This window comes from Symphalangus syndactylus, chromosome 20, assembly GCF_028878055.3.
Source record: "Symphalangus syndactylus isolate Jambi chromosome 20, NHGRI_mSymSyn1-v2.1_pri, whole genome shotgun sequence".
NCBI lineage: Eukaryota > Metazoa > Chordata > Mammalia > Primates > Hylobatidae > Symphalangus > Symphalangus syndactylus.
Genome location: NC_072442.2, coordinates 67,837,615 through 67,855,878, shown reverse-complemented (window position 1 = coordinate 67,855,878; position 18,264 = coordinate 67,837,615). Strand labels below are relative to the sequence as shown.

At 44.3% G+C, this 18,264-nt stretch overlaps 1 protein-coding gene across 2 annotated transcripts in view; it reads right to left on the bottom strand.

Annotated features, from left to right (window-relative positions):
• Positions 1–18,264, bottom strand: part of YWHAE (tyrosine 3-monooxygenase/tryptophan 5-monooxygenase activation protein epsilon) — a 60,378-nt gene that overhangs the window by 2,516 nt on the left and 39,598 nt on the right. For both annotated transcript variants that reach the window (XM_055256372.2, XM_055256373.2), the window contains 4 exons: positions 17,507–17,706; positions 14,523–14,629; positions 13,703–13,909; positions 6,649–6,785 (listed from right to left, as the gene is read on the bottom strand). In XM_055256372.2, the coding sequence (XP_055112347.1) occupies positions 6,649–6,785; positions 13,703–13,909; positions 14,523–14,629; positions 17,507–17,706 (651 nt within the window). The remainder of the gene's footprint in view (positions 1–6,648; positions 6,786–13,702; positions 13,910–14,522; positions 14,630–17,506; positions 17,707–18,264) is intronic.

The following is an 18,264-nucleotide window of genomic DNA, read 5'->3' as shown; positions in this document are numbered from 1 at the left end:
GTGAACCCAAGAGGTGGAGGTTGCGGTGAGCCGAGATCGCGCCACCGCACTCCAGCCTGGGGGACAGAGAAAGACTCCGTCTCAAAAAAAAAAAAAAAAAAAAAAAAAATTAGCTGGGCGTGGTGGCAGGCGCCTGTAGTCCCAGCTTCTCCGGAGGCAGGAGAATGGCGTAAACCCAGGAGGCGGAGCTTTCAGTGAGCCAAGATTGCGCCACTGCACTCCAGCCTGGGCGACAATCGAGATTCCGTCTCAAAAAAAAAAAAAAAAAAACTATGTACGCTGGACATGAGGCCACATGTCTCTAGTCCCAGCTACTTGAGGGGCTGAGGTGGAGGAGTTCTATTTCTGCAGTGAGCTTTGAATGCCACTGCACTCCAGGCTGGGTGACAAAGCAAGACCCTGTCTTTAAAAAGTTTTAAAAACTGGCCAGGCGTGGTGGCTCATGCCAGTAATCTCAGCACTTTGGGACGCTGAGGCAGGTGGATCACCTGAGGTTGAGAGATCGAGACCAACGTGACCAACATGGAGAAACCCTGTCTCTACTAAAAATGCAAAATTAGCCAGGCGTGGTGGCGCATGCCTGTAATCCCAGCTACTCAGGAGGCTGAGGCAGGAGAATGGCTTGAACCCGGGAGGCAGAGGTTGCAGTGAGCCAAGATGGTGCCACTGCACTCCAGCCTGGGCAACAAGAGCAAAACTCCGTCTCAAAAAAACGTATAAAATTTAAAAACTACTTAAGATACATAAAGATCCTTAATCCATAATACAGAAAAAAAAACATGCAAAGACAAAAAAAAAATTGCTTAGGGATGAAAGAACTGATGGGCACCCAACTGTTCTCCAAAGGACAATAATATATTCAAACGCAGGAAACATGATAGGAACATTCACTCTCACTAACAGCAAATCGCTGCCAAAATATCATTAACACACAACACTAGAACGCAACTCGCTTGTAAGCAACCATGAGATGTGCCAGAAGTTCCAAGTAACTTTGGCATAAAAATGTCACTGTCATATACATCACATCCAACCACAGTAGGCAGGAGGAGCAGGCCGGAAAAGGCTTAGGTCAGCGCCCTGGAAGGTGGAACAAGCAAGAGTCTGTAAGCAACGGGACGATCATACGCAGGCATGATTAGTGAAGAACCAAAACTGAACGCGGAATTCACTGTGCCATGAACATGACTTACAAAGTAGAGTTTTTAGGAAAGGAAGAGTTGGGTTTTCCTTTAGGAATCTATATTGCAAGGAAAAAGGGAGGGAGAACAATCATATGAAAGCAACATTACAAGAAAAATAAAACAACAGAGCAGGACAAAGGAAAACATCAATGATACAGGAACCAGACTTTGGTCTTTTTATTTCGTATAAACTTCACTCTAAGAAACAATCTGCCTACTCCTCCACCCTTCTACTTTGAGAAGGAAGTAATATCCTCTTGAAAGGCATACAGATATTAGGGGAAAAAGGATTCCTTGGGTATGTTTCTTTGCCCAGTGTATCTATATTTTGGAGAGAGAGGAACAGGCAGGGAGAACACGTATTTCCTATCTATGGATTCGTATATGAAACAATCCTCTTACCACAGGGTAAAGGGACTAAAATCACTTGAGAAAAAGCAATGATCTCTCCTCCTTTAAAGAAATTATGTTCCAACATGCTGGGACAGACATTAACATATTCTGAAGTTAAGACATAAAGACCCTGTCTCTTTAAAAAAACAAAAAAATCTAATCAAACTAAATGCATCCTAATAAACCGCCAATTTCATGACGATTCTCCTATATTCACCACAGAACCCAAGTCACAAAAGCAGTATTTTATTTTGTGAGATGAAGTTTTATGTTGCCCAAGCTGGTGTCAAAACTCCTGGGCTCAAGTGATCCTTCTGCCTCACCTTGCTGAACAGCTGAGATTACAGGCAGGCACCACTGCAGTTTCAAAACCAATTTATTAAAAAATGTAGGCCGGGCACGGTGGCTCACGCCTGTAATCCTAGCATTTTGGGAGGCCGAGGCGGGCGGATCACGAGGTCAGCAGATCGAGACCATCCTGGCTAACACAGTGAAACCCGGCTCTATTAAATATACAAAAAATTTAGCCGGGCGTGGTGGCGGGTGCCTGTAGTCCCAGCTACCAGGGAGGCTGAGGCAGGAGAATGACGTGAACCCGGGAGGCGGAGCTTGCAGTGAGCCAAGATAGCACCACTGCACTCCAGCCTTGGCAACAAAGCAGACTGTCTTGGGGGAAAAAAAAAAAATGTAATATTAGGCCAGGTGCGGTGGCTCGGGCCTGTAACCCCAGCACTTTGAGAGGCCCAGGAAGGTGGATCACGAGGTTAGGAGATTAAGACCATCCGGGCTAACATGGGGAAACCCTGTCTCTACTGAAAATACAAATTATTGTGAGGCGTGGTGGTGGGCACCTGTAGTCCCAGCAACTCAGAGAGGCTGAGGCAGAAGAATCACTTGAACCTGGGAGGTGGAGGTTGCAGTGAGCAGAGATTGCGCCACTATACTCCACCCTGGGCAACAGAGTGATACTCCATCTCAAGAACTCTTTTTGACAAATTCAACTTCTCAAACTGATGAACAATTTCTTTGTACCCACAACTATTGTATTCAGAGTTTGCTAGTTGTACCAGAATGTCAACAGACCACTTGAATTTTTCACTGTTGAACTATCTCATGACTGGAAACATTATATAAATAAAAGTATTTCACCTAATAAAAATTAAGTAAAAATTAATCTGCTTAACCAAATTTAATCAACTGATTTACAGACTCAATAAGGTATTGAACGCAAATGAATTTCACAAGATTATTATTATTATTTTTTTGAGACGGAGTCTTGCTCTGTCTCCCAGGTTGGAGTGCAGTGGCGCAATCTCTACTGATTGCAAGCTCCCCCTCTGGGTTCACCCCATTCTCCTGCCTCAGCCTCCCGAGTAAATGGGACTACAGACGCCCACCACCACCACGCCTGCCTAATTTTTTTTGTATTTTTAGTACAGAAGGGGTTTCACTGTGTTAGCCAGAATGGTCTCGATCTTCTGACCTCGTGATCCACCCGCCTCAGCCTCCCAAAGTGCTAGGATTACAGGCGTAAGCAACTGCGCCCAGCCGAATTTCACTAGATTTTTAAAAACTGCAAAGGTATTACCTTGTATTTTTTTTTTTTTTTGGACGAAGTTTCTCTCGTTGCCCAGGCTGGAGTGCAAAGGTGCGATCTCAGTTGATCTCAACCTCCAACTCCCAGGTTCAAGCGATTCTCCTGCCTCAGCCTCCCCAGTAGCTAGGATTACAGACATGTGACAAGACGCCTGGCTAATTTTATATTTTTGGTAGAGATGGGGTTTCTCCATGTTGGTCAGGCTGGTCTCGAACTCCTGACCTCAGGTGATCCGCCCACCTCGGCCTCTCAAAGTGCTGGGATTACAGGTGTGAGCCACTGCGCAAGGCCGTATTACCCTATTTTAAGATGATCCACTTCCTAAAACTATACTTGACAACCAAGAATAAGGATTATCTTTAGTTCTGTACGTAGACTCACAGGTAGTCTACTTTGATTAATCAACTCTTGGTTATCAGTGATAATGAGCTACAGAAGTAATCCAGACTTGGTTATGAGTTGGCATCAAATGTGTTTGTTTTGTTTTTTTTCTTTGAGACGGAGTTTTGTTCCTGTTGCCCAGGCTGGAGTGCAATGGAGCAATCTTGGCTCACTGCAACCTCTACCTCCCGGGTTCAAGTGATTCTCCTGTCTCAGCCTCCTGAGTAGCCGGGATTACAGGTGCCCGACACCACGCCTGGCTAATTTTTGTTGTTTTTAGTAGAGACAGCATTTCTCCATGTTGGTCAGGCTGGTCTCGAAATCCCGACCTCCGGTGATCCGTCCACTTTGGCCTCCCAAACTGCTGGGATTACAGGCATGAGCCACTGTGCCCGGCATGTTTTTATTAAAATAATAATAATTTTTAGAAAATGGCCAGGCGCAGTGGCTCATGCCTGTAATCCAAGGACTTTGGGAGGCCGAGGCAGGTAGACCACGAGGTCAGGAGTTCAAGACCAGCCTGGCCAACATGGTGAAACCCTGTCTCTACTAAACAAAACAAAAACTAGCTGGGCATGGTGGCGCATGCCTGTAATCCCAGCTACTCAGGAGGCTGAGGCAGGAGAATCCCTTGAACCCAGGAGGCGAAGGTTGCAGTGAGCCAAGATCGCACCATTGCATTCTGACCTGGGCGACAGGGAGAGACTCCGTCTCACAAAACAAAACAAAACATCAGCCAGGCGCAGTGGCTCATACCTGTAATCCCAGCGCTATGGGAGGCCGAGATGGGTAGATCACGAGGTCAGGAGTTCGAGACCAGCCTGGCCAACACAGTGGAACCCCCGTCTCTATTAAAAATACAAAAAATTAGCTAGGAGTGGTGGCAGACACCTGTAGTCCCAGCTACTAGGGAGGATGAGGCAGGAGAATCACTTGAACCCAGGAGGCGTAGGCTGCAGTGACTGAGATAGCGCCATTGCACTCCAGCCTGGGCAACAAGAGCAAAACTCCATCTCAAAAAAATAAAAATAAAAAATAAAAAATAAAACACACACACACACACAAAACTTTCAACTCAAGTCACTTTCATTACTTATTACTTTTACTCTCAAAAACATGTCCCCAGAGGTGAGACGTATATCATTTCCTGAAGTCAATCCCGCTCCCAAAACTATCCGCATGCTTTCCATCAACAGACAGAGAGATACTAGTATCTGGGCTGGGGATGACTGTTAGGAGTCCACAGCTGTTTGGCCATTCTTCTTCATAGTTGTCGTTAAAACTTTTTTTTTCCCCTTAAGAGATGGCATCTTGTTCAGTCATCCAGGTTAGAATGCAGTGGCGCAATCGAAGCTCACTGTAACCTCAAGATCCCCCAACCTCAGCCGTCTGAGAAGCATGCGTTGTCACACCTGGCTGGTTTTTTTTGTTTGTTTTTGAGACAAAGTCTTGTTCTATGAAGCCTCGCTCTGTCACCCAGGCTAGAGTGCACTGGTGTGATCTCAGCTCACTGCAACCTCCACCTCCTGGGTTCAAGCAATTCTCCTGCCTCAGCCTCGCAATCAGCTGGGATTACAGGCACATACCACTACACTCGGCTTTTTTCTTTTTTTTTTATTTAAAGACAGGGTCTTACTATGTTGCCCAGGCTGGTCTTGAACTCCTAGGCTCAAGCATCTTCCCACCTTGGCCTCCCAAAGTGCTGGTTTTACAGGCACAAGCCACTGCAACCGGTGTAGGAATAGATTTTCAAGCTGGAAGCCACTTGTTCACAGTTGGTAAATTGTTTCTGAGTCCCAAGGGCTGGGAGTAGCTGCCTGAAATGCTGCACTGGGAAGTGTTCTGAGGCTCCATCTGGCACTGTTTCAAGTGTGTAAGTCAGTCCTGCGTATGTGAATATCTCATGCCAATCCTGATCTAGTCAAATCCTAAACATATCATAGAGCTAGTAAGTGTTAAAAGCTGAGTCACCTAATTCTCAGTTTAGTACCATAACCCAAGTCACAAATCTGATTTGATCCTTCCAGAGAAAAGACACATACATGCCCACTTTCAGAAGCATTTTCAAAAAGTATAACACTTCCAAAGACAATACAGCAGGTCCGTTTCCCCAACAGAAACTACAGATAGCCTCAAGCAATGCGACATACGTTTTACATTTCAGCTTAAGAAACATTCTTTTTTTTTTTTTTTTAGATAGAGTCTCCTCTGTAGCCCAGGCTGGAGTGCAACGGCATATCTCAGCTCACTGCAACCTCCGCCTCCTGGGTTTAGGCAATTCTCCGGCCTCAGCCTCCTGAGTAGCTGGGACTACAGGAGCCGGCCACCACGCCCGGCTAATTTTTTGTATATTTAGTAGTGACGGGGTTTCCTCGTGTTAGCCAGGATGGTCTCGATCTCCTGACCTCGTGATCCACCTTCCACAGCCTCCCAAAGTGCTGGGATTACAGGCATCAGCCACCACGCCCAGCACAGCCTAAGAAACATTCTTTTTTTTTTGAGACAGAGTCTCGCTCTGTCGCCCAGGCTGGAGTGCAGTGGCACAATCTCGGCTCACTGCAAGCTCCACCTCCCGGGTTCACGCCATTTTCCTGCCTCAGCCTCTCTGAGTAGCTGGGACTACAGGCGCCCGCCACCACGCCCGGCTAATTTTTTTGTATTTTTAGTAGAGACAGGGTTCAATTTCTCTACAGAATCCCAGAGGGAAATGGGAAACTAGTTCCCTTTCAGATAAAATATTTCAACAAAGAGAAAAACTTCATAAATACCTACTGATACCATCTGGGTTTAAATACAGTTAACTTCAGCCCCCTAAAATTGAATGTGAACCAAGATAAAATAAACTGCTTGCTCTCCACTTTTCCTGCCTCAACCTTTGAAACAGTGTAAAGGAAGAGCTAAACTAAGTCCCCCAAAATGGAACTCGGTACTGTAGCACCATTTCCTATAAAGGCAGCAATTAAAATTTCATACAGGGCAGGTGGTGAGTCTAAATTGTAGCTTGATGTAACGATAAGCCAAGGAATGTCTAAAGACAGTAAAAACAAATCCTGCAACTGAAAGAGGTGCCTGTTTCACTGAGTGTTTGCTTACCATCACCCTGCATGTCTGAAGTCCATAGTGTCAGATTATCACGTAACAACTGCATGATAAGTGTAGAGTCCTTATAGCTTTCTTCACTCAGCGTATCCAGTTCTGCAATTGCATCATCAAAAGCTGCTTTTGCCAATCTAAAGGTATTTAAATAGAAGTATTATAAAAATTAAGTCCAAAATCAGAATTAGAAATGACATGTTAGACATCAATCTTTTCTTCAGTTATTCCAGTGTGTAATAGTGACAAATGATAACACAAAGAAAAAGCAAATACAATAAAAATTAACTTAAAGGTATGTGGAGCACTACTTCTTACTATGCTTTAAGCCTGCTACTGATATGCTACAATATATATATTGACTAATAAAATACACAGAACAATTTCCATCCTAAACCATCACCAAAAAATACACCTCCAAGTTCTAGTCAATAGTTCACTTATTTCATAAAGTTTTTATTTTATTTTATTTTATTTTTTTTAAGACGGAGTCTCACTCTGTTGCCCAGGCTGGAGTGCAGTGGCACGATCTAGGCTCACTTTAAGCTCTGCCTCCCAGGTTCATGCCATTCTCCTGCCTCAGCCTCCCGAGTAGCTGGGACTACAGGTGCCCACCACCACACTCGGCTAATTTTTTGTATTTTTAGTAGAGACGGGGTTTCACTGTGTTAGCCAGGATGGTCTCGACCTCCTGACCTCGTGATCCACCAGTCTCAGACTCCCAAAGTGCTGGGATTACAGGCGTGAGCCATCGCGCCCAGCCAAGTTTTTTTTTTGTCTTAAGAGATTCATAGGCCGGGTGCGGTGGCTCACGCTTGTAATCCCAGCACTTTGGGAGCCCGAGGCGGGCGGATCACGAGGTCAGGAGATCGAGACCACGGTGAAACCCCGTCTCTACTAAAAATACAAAAAAATTAGCCGGGCGTGGTGGCGGGCGCCTGTGGTCCCAGCTACTCGGAGAGGCTGAGGCAGGAGAATGGCGTGAACCCGGGAGGCGGAGCTTGCAGTGAGCCGAGATTGCGCCACTGCACTCCAGCCTGGGCGACATAGCGAGACTCTGTCTCAAAAAAAAAAAAAAAAAAAAAAGAGATTCATTATGTTGCCCAGGCTGGACTTGAACTCCTGCGTTCAAGCAATCTTCCCACCTTAGCCTCTTGAATGGCTGGGACAAACGGTACACACTACCACCCCCAGATATTTAACAAAATTGTTTTTATTTATTTATTTATTTTTTTTAATTTTTTTTTGGATGGAGTCTCGCTCTATCACCCAGGCTGGAGTGCAGTGGCGCAATCTCGGCTCACTGCAAGCTCCGCCTCCCGGGTTCATGCCATTCTCCTGCCTCAGCCTCCCAAGTAGCTGGGACTACATGCGCCCGCCACCACGCCCGGCTAATTTGTTTTTATATTTTTGGTGGAGGCAGGGTTTCACCGTGTTAGCCAGGATGGTCTTGTTCTTCTGACCTCGTGATCCACCCGCCTCAGCCTCCCAAAGTGCTGGGATTACAAGCATGAGATATTTAACAAAGTATTAATGCAAAAAGAAAATCTTGGACAATACCTCAAAGTTTAAAAAAATTTAATTTCATGTTAATGGAGGCAGGGAAGCAAAAAAAATAAAAGGCAACACAGACGCCATGGAAATGTGATTATGTAAGCCATTTACAGTTTTAAAAGAAAATCCACACTTAGTACTGTGTACTATGTCCAACAAACGATACGATACACCAATAGAAAAAAAATGAGAGAGACATAATCTAAGTCCACATCAACTTAAAAATTAAGAAATGGAGGCCGGGTGCGGTGGCTCTCGCTTGTAATCCCAGCACTTTGGGAGGCCGAGGCGGGCAGATCACGAGGTCAGGAGATCGAGACCACGGTGAAACCCCGTCTCTACTAAAAATACAAAAAATTAGCCGGGCGTGGTGGCGGGCGTCTGTAGTCCCAGCTACTCGGAGAGGCTGAGGCAGGAGAATGGCGTGAACCCGGGAGGCGGAGCTTGCAGTGAGCCGAGATCGCGCCACTGCACTCCAACCTGGGTGACATAGCCAGACTCCGTCTCAAAAAAAAAAAAAAAAAAAAATTAAGAAATGGAGGGTGGACAAATACATAACTATTTTAAAAGGAGGAGGAGGCTGGGTGTGATGGCTCATGCCTGTAATCAGCACACTTTGGGTGGCTGATGCATGCGGGCAGATCACTTGAGGCCAGGAGTTCAAGACCAGCTGGGCCACCATGGCAAAACCTATTAAAAACACAAAAAATTAGCCGGGCATGGTGGCGTATGCCTATAATACCAGCTACTCAGGAGGTTGAGGCAAAAGAATCCCTTGAACCTGGGAGGCAGAGGTTGCAGTGAGGTGAAATTGTGCCACTGCACTCCAGCCTGGGCAAGAGAGCACAAAAACAAAAGAAGAAGAAGAATGAAGTGCTATTCCAAATAAAGTATTTCAGGGACCCAGAAGGAGGAGCAATTAAAGGGAAAGTCAAATTTGAACTCACCTTAATAGATCAGGAGAAAACAAAACACACTTCAGGTTTAAGCAAAAGCATGAGCAAAGGCATGGCATGGAAGTGACTTTAAACTGGAGCTACATGTGGGACAGCTAGACTGGAGTCTGACAAGGAAAGGTGCAACCACCAGTATTAGCTAAATAGCCACAGCTTCTTCATTTACGATCCCTATCTGGACAAACTCAACTAGCCATTTAGAATGTTTTTAGATTGGCCGAGCGCAGTGGCTCACGCCTATAATCCCAGCACTCTGGGAGGCTGAGGCGGGTGGATCACCTGAGGTCAGGAGTTGGAGACCAGCCTGACCAAGATGGTGAAAACCTGTCTCTACTAAAAATGCAAAAAAAAAAAAAAAAAAAAATCAGTCAAGCGCAGTGAAGCATGCCTGTAATAGTCAACATTAAAGTTCCAATGTATCAGTTAATCCCCTTTCCTCAAACTTTGAAAGGCTTTCACTTAAAACCCTACTTTGCTTAAGCAGTGGTCCTCAAACCAACCAAACAAACACATAAAAAAACCAAAAGGGGTCGGGCGCGGTGGCTCACGCCTGTAATCCCAGCACTTTGGGAGGCAGAGGCGGGCAGATCACGAGGTCAGGAGATCCAGACTATCCTGGCTAACACAGGGAAACCCAGTCTCTATTAAAAATACAAAAAAAATTAGCCGGGCATGGTGGCGGGCGCCTGTAGTACCAGCTACTTGGGAGGCTGAGGCGAGAGAATGGCCTGAACCCAGGAGGCTTAGCTTTCAGTGAGCTGAGATCACGCCACTGCACTCCAGCCGCGGTGACAGAGTGAGACTCTGTCAAAAAAAAAAGAGAAAAAGCAAAAGAAACCATTTTGCTACTGCAATATTTACTGTAAAAATTTAAAACAGGCCAGGTGCAGTGGCTCACGCCTATAATCTCAGCACTTTGGGAGGCCGAGGTGGCTGGATCACTTAAGGTGAGGTGTCCAAGACCAGCCTGGCCAACACTGTGAAACCCCATCTCTACATAAAAATACAAAAATTAGCTGGGCACGGTGGCAGGCGTCTGTAATCCCAGCTACTCAGGAGGCTGAGGCAGGAGAATCGCTTGAAACCGGGAGGCAGAGGATGCAGTGAACTGAGATTGTGCCACTGCACTCCAGCCTGGGAAACATAGCGAGACTCTTGTCTCGGGGGAAAAAAAAAAACAATAGCAAAAAACAACAACAACAACAAAATGCCAACCTACAGAAGAGGAGAAAATACTCACAAACCATTTACTTGCTAAGAGGTTACTATCTGGAATAATGAACTCTCAATACTCAACAAACGAAAAAAACATGAATTCAAAAATGGGCAAAAGGGCCTGGTGCAGTGGCTCAGGCCTGTAGTCTCAGCGTTTTGGGAGGCTAAGGCAGGAGGATTACTTGAGGCCAGGATTTCTTTTTTTTTTTTTTTTTTTGAGGCAGAGTCTCGCTCTGTCACCCAGGCTGGAGTGCAGTGGCGCAATCTCGGCTCACTGCAAGCTCCGCCTCCCGGGTTCACGCCATTCTCCTGCCTCAGCCTCTCCGAGTAGCTGGGACTACAGGCGCCTGCCACCACGCCCGGCTAATTTTTTTGTATTTTTAGTAGAGACGGGGTTTCACTGTGGTCTCGATCTCCTGACCTTGTGATCCGCCCGCCTCGGGCTCCCAAAGTGCTGGGATTACAAGCGTGAGCCACCGCGCCCGGCTCTTAAGGCCAGGATTTCAAGACCAGCTTGGGCAACACAGCGAGACCCTGCCTCTAAAAACAAAACAAAATTTTTTTTTTTTTTTTTTTTTTTTTGAGACGGAGTCTCGCTCTGTCGCCCAGGCTGCAGTGAGTGCAGTGGTGCGATCTTGGCTCACTGCAAGTTCCACCTCCCAGGTTCACGCCATTCTCCTGCCTCAGTCTCCTGAGTAGCTGGGACTACAGGCGCCTGCAACCACGCTCGGCTAATTTTTTGTATTTTTAGTAGAGACGGGGTTTCACTGTGTTAGCCAGCATGGTCTCGATCTCCTGACCTCGTGATCCACCCGCCTTGGCCTCCCAAAGTGCTGGGATTAAAGGCGTGAGCCACTTCGCCCAGTCCAAAAAATTTTAAAAGTTGGCCGGGCGCAGTGGCTCATGGCCTGTAATCTCAGCACTTTGGGAGGCTGAGGTCAGGAGTTTGAGACCAGCCTGACCAAGACAGTGAAACCTCGTCTCTACTAAAAATGCCAAAAAAAAAATTAGTCAAGCATGGTGGCGCATGCCTGTAATCCCAGCTACTTGGGAGGCTGAAGCACCAGAATCGCTTGAATCCAGGAGGTGGAGGTTGCGGTGAGCCACAGTCGTGCCATCCAGCCTGGCCAGCACAGCGAGACAGCACCTTTAAAAAAAAAAAAAAGCTGGCAAAGCACAGTGGCTCACACCTGTAGTTCCAGCACTTTGGGAGGCCGAGGCGGGCAGATCACACGAGCTCAGGAGTTCGAGACTAGCCTGGCCAACACAGTGAAACCCCAGCTCTACTAAAAATACAAAAAATTAGCCAGGCATGGTGGCAGGCGCCTATAATCCCAGCTGTGGATGCTGAGGCAGGAGAATAGCTTGAACCTGGAAGGCGGAGGTTGCAGTGGGCCAAGATCACGCCACTGGGCGACAGTGCCAGGCTCTCCCTCAAAAAAAAAAAAAAAAAGAAAAAAGAAAAGAAAGGAAAAGAAAAGGCCAGGTATGGTGGCATCCGCCTCTAGTGACAGCTACTTGGGAGGCTCAGGAAGGCAAATCGGCTGAGCCCAGGAAGCCAAGGCTGCAGTGAGCTATGAGTGCACAACTGCAGAGACAGAACAAGATCCTGTCTGGAAAAAAAAGTTACACACAGAATTTTCAGTCCCAATTCCACCTCAAGGTGAAGTTAAATAAAAGGACTCAAGCAAACACTTATTGCACCCATGTTCATAGCAGCATCGTACTCACCACAGGAAAAAGGTGGAAAGAAACCCACTGACCACCAAAAGTTTAATGACTAAACAATGTGTGCAAAATACGTAAAATGAATTGTGTGAATTCAGTCACTAAAGGACTGAAGCTCTGATCCATGCTTTTACACGGATAAAAACATTATGCTAGATGAAATAAAGACAGCCACAAAAGGACAAATATTGTATGACCCCACTTACATGAGGTACCTAGAATGGGCCAAATTCATAGTGACAAAGTAAAATAAAAGTTACTAGCAGCTAGGGAGAGGGGAAATAAAGTTATTGATTGTTTAATGGCTATAATTTGCTTTGCGTGGGGTGAAGAGAAAGTTTTCTAATAATGGTGATTACACAACACTGTCAGTGTAGTTGGTGCCACTAAATTGTGTGTGTATAAAAGTCTCGCTTTGTCGCCCAGGCTAGTGTGTGTGTGTCTGTGTGTGTGTGTTTTGAAAAAAAGTCTCACTGTGTGTGTGTGTCTTGAAAAAAAGTCTCACTTTGTCGCCCAGGCTAGAGTGTACTGTTGCAATCAAGGCTCACCGCAACCTCTGCCTCCTGGGTTCAAACAATTCTCCTGTCTCAGCCTCCCGAGTAACTGGGATTACAGGCATGCACCACCACACCCTGCTAATTTTGTATTTTTAATAGAGACAGAGTTTCGCCATGTTGGTCAGGTTGGTCTCGAACTCCTGATCTCAGGTGATCCACCCGCCTCAGCCTCCCAAAGTGCTGGGATTACAGGCGTGAGCCACTGCACCCAGGCTATCACAACTTTTTAAATGTAAAAAGTTACGTACATATAAATATTCCTTACATTTGTATCTACATTATCAAAAACTGGGAACAAGCTGAAGTATAAATGGGGGAACAGTTTAACACACATTAGTAACACTAAAACTTTATGCTAAAACAGAAAATATAAAATTATGTTAGCTACGAGAGTAACTATTAAAAACATGCCCATAGAGACAGAAAACTGGCTGGGTGTGGTGGCTTATGCTTGTAATCTCAGCACTTTGAGAGGCCAAGGCGGGCAGATCACTTGAGGTCAGGAGTTCCAGACCAGCCTAGCCAAAATGGTGAAACACCGTTTCTACTAAAAATACAAAAAAATTAGTTGGGCATGGTGGCAGGTCCCTGTAACTTCAGTTACTCAGGAGGCTGAGACAGGAGAATCACTTGAACCCAGGAGGTGGAGGTTGCAGTGATCTGAGATGGCGCCACTGCACTCCAGCCTGGGAGACAGAGTGAGACATGGTCTCAAATTTAAAAAAAAGACTGAAAACTAATATACAAAAATTAAAATAATTCTATTATAATTCCTCTCATTTCCTTCCTCTACTAATTTTAACATGTTAGATTTCAATCTACCAGCAACAAAAATATCCCACATCAAAATAATTACCCTGACTGCTATGCTAGTGGGTTGAGATAGGCCTGTTTAAATACCACCCAAAGTAGTTTCAGTAAGAGCCAAAAGAATTACTATGCAGCCAACTCTACAAAGGCAGGCCAAAGAAACAACACGGAAAACCCAAATAGCTACCCCCTTAACTTTCACGCTGAGAGCTGTTGTTCTTCCCCACAACTTACCTGCAGGCACGGTCAGGGGAATTAAGAATTTCGTAGTAGAATACGGAAAAATTGAGAGCAAGACCTAAGCGAATAGGATGCGTTGGTGGAAGTTCTGTCATTGCAATATCACTAGCAGCTTTATAAGCCACTAGGCTGTTCTCCGCAGCCTCCTTCCTGTCGTTTCCTGTGGCAAATTCTGCCAGATACCTGTGGTAGTCCCCTTTCCTAAAACAAAACCAAAATTAAAAAAAAAAAAATTTAAACCAGGAATGATTTTTAAAGGAAAATAAGCTAAAATTGTTCTATATTATATAAAATGTGATAAAAATATATGTAACAATTAGCGTAACAATTGGCTGTACTTCAATAATTTTAAACACTCTCAGGAATAACTGGCTTCGTTTCGTTTTTTTCCTTAGACATTTCATATTACTAAAGATAAGCAAAAATCCCAAGGAAATTAACTGAGGAGCCTCTAAAAATTAATAAAATTATCACCTGATAGACCAGAATTAAACAAGCAAGTGGTTCCAAGGAATGGCATGACAGTTTATTAATCATAAAATAAAATTTCTATATAAAACACTAAGCACTGTGAAATGTATGCCGTTTGGGGGAGGAGAATGGGATAGGTCTCACAAAAACAAAAGAATAAAAATAAGCAAAAGCTAATACATTTTCATAATAGCCCGACCATCTTTTCATTCTAATATTAACTGTCCTTCTAACATTGAACAACTATTCTTAAATAAAAGTTGAAAACCTACATAGAAAAAAGTTAAGATTCTAAAAGGACCAACTTTCAATCTTACATTTTCCCTTCTAGTATAGAACCTACATTTTATAATAGAAAACCTTGGACTCGCCAGTGTTAGCTGCTGGAATGAGGTGTTTGTCCAGTACATCCAGAATGTCACAACAGATTAACTTTAGCTCAGTCTCAACCTAAAAAAAAAAAAAAAAAAAAAAAATTTTTTTCATCAGATTAAGTCTAGAAATTCTACAAATTATTACATATTCTATCACTGGTTTTGAGGAAGAGAGCTTAGTATTAAAAAGAATTCATATCCCTCTCCAAACTCTCTTCTTCCTTCTTGACACAAAAGCAGAGAAAAGCTGCCTCTAGGTTATAAAAAGTATCTTTTCCTTTCTGCATGCTGCCTATTACGTGTTACACACACACATGCAGGGGTGCACCCACGCCAGCCCCCACACCCCCTTCACAGTACAGCTACAGAATTACCAATGACTAAAACTGAACACTGATGCTTCTTGGTAAATGCTGGTCAATTACATGAATTACCTTTTCTTTCACAAGGTAGCAACGTAAAGACATTGCTCTAAGATCAACAATTAAATAAGAATTTAATAAGCAGAGCTAGGATTTGAACCCAGGCACGCTGCAAGGGACAGAATCAAAATTTAAACCCAGGCAGTTTGCCTTCAGCACTCACATCATTAACATTCACCAGGCAATTCCTTTAGTGGCAGAGATCCGTAACTATTAAAACACCGAAAACCAATCTACCAAAGTAGCTATTGCCACCCATCTCTATCCACTGATCATGCTGAACGCGCACACCACCACCTCTCCACGCACATCCCCAGCTTGCTTCCTGTTTGCTATTAACTCATGCAGCACTACTGCTGAACCTTTCATGAGGGTCCTCTCCATGCCCGTGGAACCTCCGTTTCACTGTAGAACATTCTCTCCCTTTTTCTTCTATAATCACATCCTTATCCCAAGCAAAACTACTTTCTGAATAAACCACATCCCTGACAGCTTTTCCGATAGAGACTGGTCTAGGAGAAAGAAGACTCTAAGTTCTCCTAGCTCCTCGCATACTCAGTGACTGCTCTCCTATTACTCCAAAATCCTTCCTCCTCACAAGCTGATAATCTACGTTCTATTTCTCAGTTTTTGTCATCAATAGATCTCTACACCCTTCTCCCAGATTCACTGAGTATCTACAGCAAACCCACCCAATACCTGAGATCACACCAAGGTATGGTGTGGCCACGTTCCATTCAACAGAGTTCTTTGCTTTCTACTCCAGACTTTCACTTGTCCACACCCATGACCATGCTGCTCCATACTAGAAGTCTGAATTGCAACACTCCACTCTTGGCCCATGGCTTCCTTTTTCAGTTCCTCTTCTCTTATTATTTCTATTTAGGGACTCATCAGGACATCTGGACTCTTTATTTTTTACTTTTTCTTTCTTTGATTCAGAGTTTCGCTCTTGTTGCCAAGGCTGGATGGAGTGCAGTGGCTGTATGTTGGCTCAATGCAACCTCCGCCTGCTGGGTTCAAGTGATTCTCCTGTCTCAGCCTCCTGAGTAGCTGGGATTACAGGTACCTACCATCACGCCTGGCTAATTTTTGTATTTTTAGTAGAGATGGGGTTTCACCACGTTGGTCAGGCTGCTCTCGAACTCCTGACCTCAGGTGATCTGCCCGCCTAGGCCTCCCAAAGTGCTGGATTACAGGCGTGAGCCACCATGCACAGCCCCAGCTCACAACTTTCTATGTGACCTCAGGTATGTCAAAAACCCAAAACCCTGGTTTGTGCATTCATAGGTTGGGATGATACCTCCCTCTTCCAGTGCCATTTTAAAGATTTCATGTACTACCTTGCACAAATACATATAATGAAAATATTTCTCTACTCAGGACAGTGCCCAGTACAGCTGGCGAGTCAGTAACTGTGGTTCCCCCTTTCCCTCTCCCAACCAAGCTCACTTTCCACCTGCCTTGTAATTCTCTTCCTTGTTCTCTTTCATGTGTTTATGTGCCTGTCTCTTCTACTAGAATCAGTTTCTCAACAGCAGCACTATTGGCAGTTTGTTGTGGGGCCCATGCTGTGCACAGAATGGTCAGCAGCATCCCAGTCTCCACCCCACTAGATGCTAGGAACACCCTCCAAGTTGTGACAATCAAAAATATTTCTAGACATTGTCAAATGTTCTCTGAAGGACAAAAGCACCTCTAATTGAAAACTGCTGCATTACAGTGATGGCTGTCCAACTTTTTTTTAACAACACCTACAATATGAAACATTTTATATATGTATCTACACCGACAGTATGTAAAATAACTTCACTAAATAATCCTCAGGAAAAAAAAAGGAATCAGACAAATTAACCCAATATGTTGGTTTTTTGGGTGTTTTTTTTTTTTTTTTTTTTTTTTTTTTTTTTTTTTTTTTTTAGATGGAGTCTCGCTCTGTCACCCAGGCTGGAGTGCAGTGGCGTGATCTCGGCTCACTTCAAGCTCCGCCTCTCGGGTTCACGCCATTTTCCTGCCTCAGCCTCCCGAGTAGCTGGGACTACAGGCGCCCGCCACCACACCCGGCTAATTTTTTGTATTTTTAGTACAGACGGGAATTCACCATGTTTGCCAGGATGGTCTCGATCTCCTGACCTTGTGATCCGCCCGCCTCGGCCTCCCAAAGTGCTGGGATTACAGGCGTGAGCCACCACGCCTGGCCAACCCCCCCTTATTTTTTAAAAAATAGTCATCATTTTGCTTGAAAATACAATAGTTCCCCCTTATCCAAGAGGGATCCATTGAGACCTGCCAGTGGATGTGCTGAAACCATGGATAATACCAAACCTGATATAGACTATGTTTTGTCCTCATACATAGCCATGGGAAAGTTTAACTTATAAACTAGGCACAAAGATTAGTATCACAAACATTATAACATACTGTAATACAAGTTATATGAATGTAGTCCCCTTTTCTCTCAAAATCTTAGTGTACCGTCCTACAGGTAACTCCAACTGTGGATAAGGGGGATGGCGGCACAACAATCTCACCATTTGCCGATACTCCCGAATCATTTTTAGCTTGTCTTCTCCTCCCTTGTTTTCTTCTTTCTGTTCAATGCTGCTGATTATTCTCCAGGAGGCTCTTCTAGCTCCAATCACATTCTTATATGCAACAGATAGGAGGTTTCTTTCTTCAACTGTCAGCTCCACATCCATCCCTGCTACTTTCTTCATTGACTCCACCATTTCTGTATGGGAAAAGGAAAAGTAAGACCTTACAAATTTGAAGTTTTCTTAACATATTACTTTCAAAGTCGGTTTTTTTCTGTCAAGCTACTGGGGAAAAAAATTTTAACAAAAATAATTTCATAATCATCAAAACTAATATGAGTAAAAAGCCAAAAACATGTAAAGGAAACCAAACCAAGAGCCAATACAAAGACTCTAGAAGGTCAGTTCTATGGAATGAGGAAGACTTCACATACTATCTAATACAATTTAGTGTGGTCTGAAAGCACCTCTCATTAAATAAGGTAATTAGGCACACCTAACCATTTTCCAGCAAAAAAAAAAAAAAAAAAAGAGCTGCCAGTTTAAGAGAAAGATTAAGAATTTATAGGTTCTAAAATGTATTGCCTTACAAATAAATAGTACTTCCAAAAATACAAAAGGAAGGGGAATTTGTTCATACAGCAAAAATATACAGAGTATATGGTTGGCCACCAACAGACTTTGGATGTCTTCTATCCTTCCTCGTATGAAGCTCCTTCACTGGTAAAACTTCTGATGATTCCTACTTGTTACCA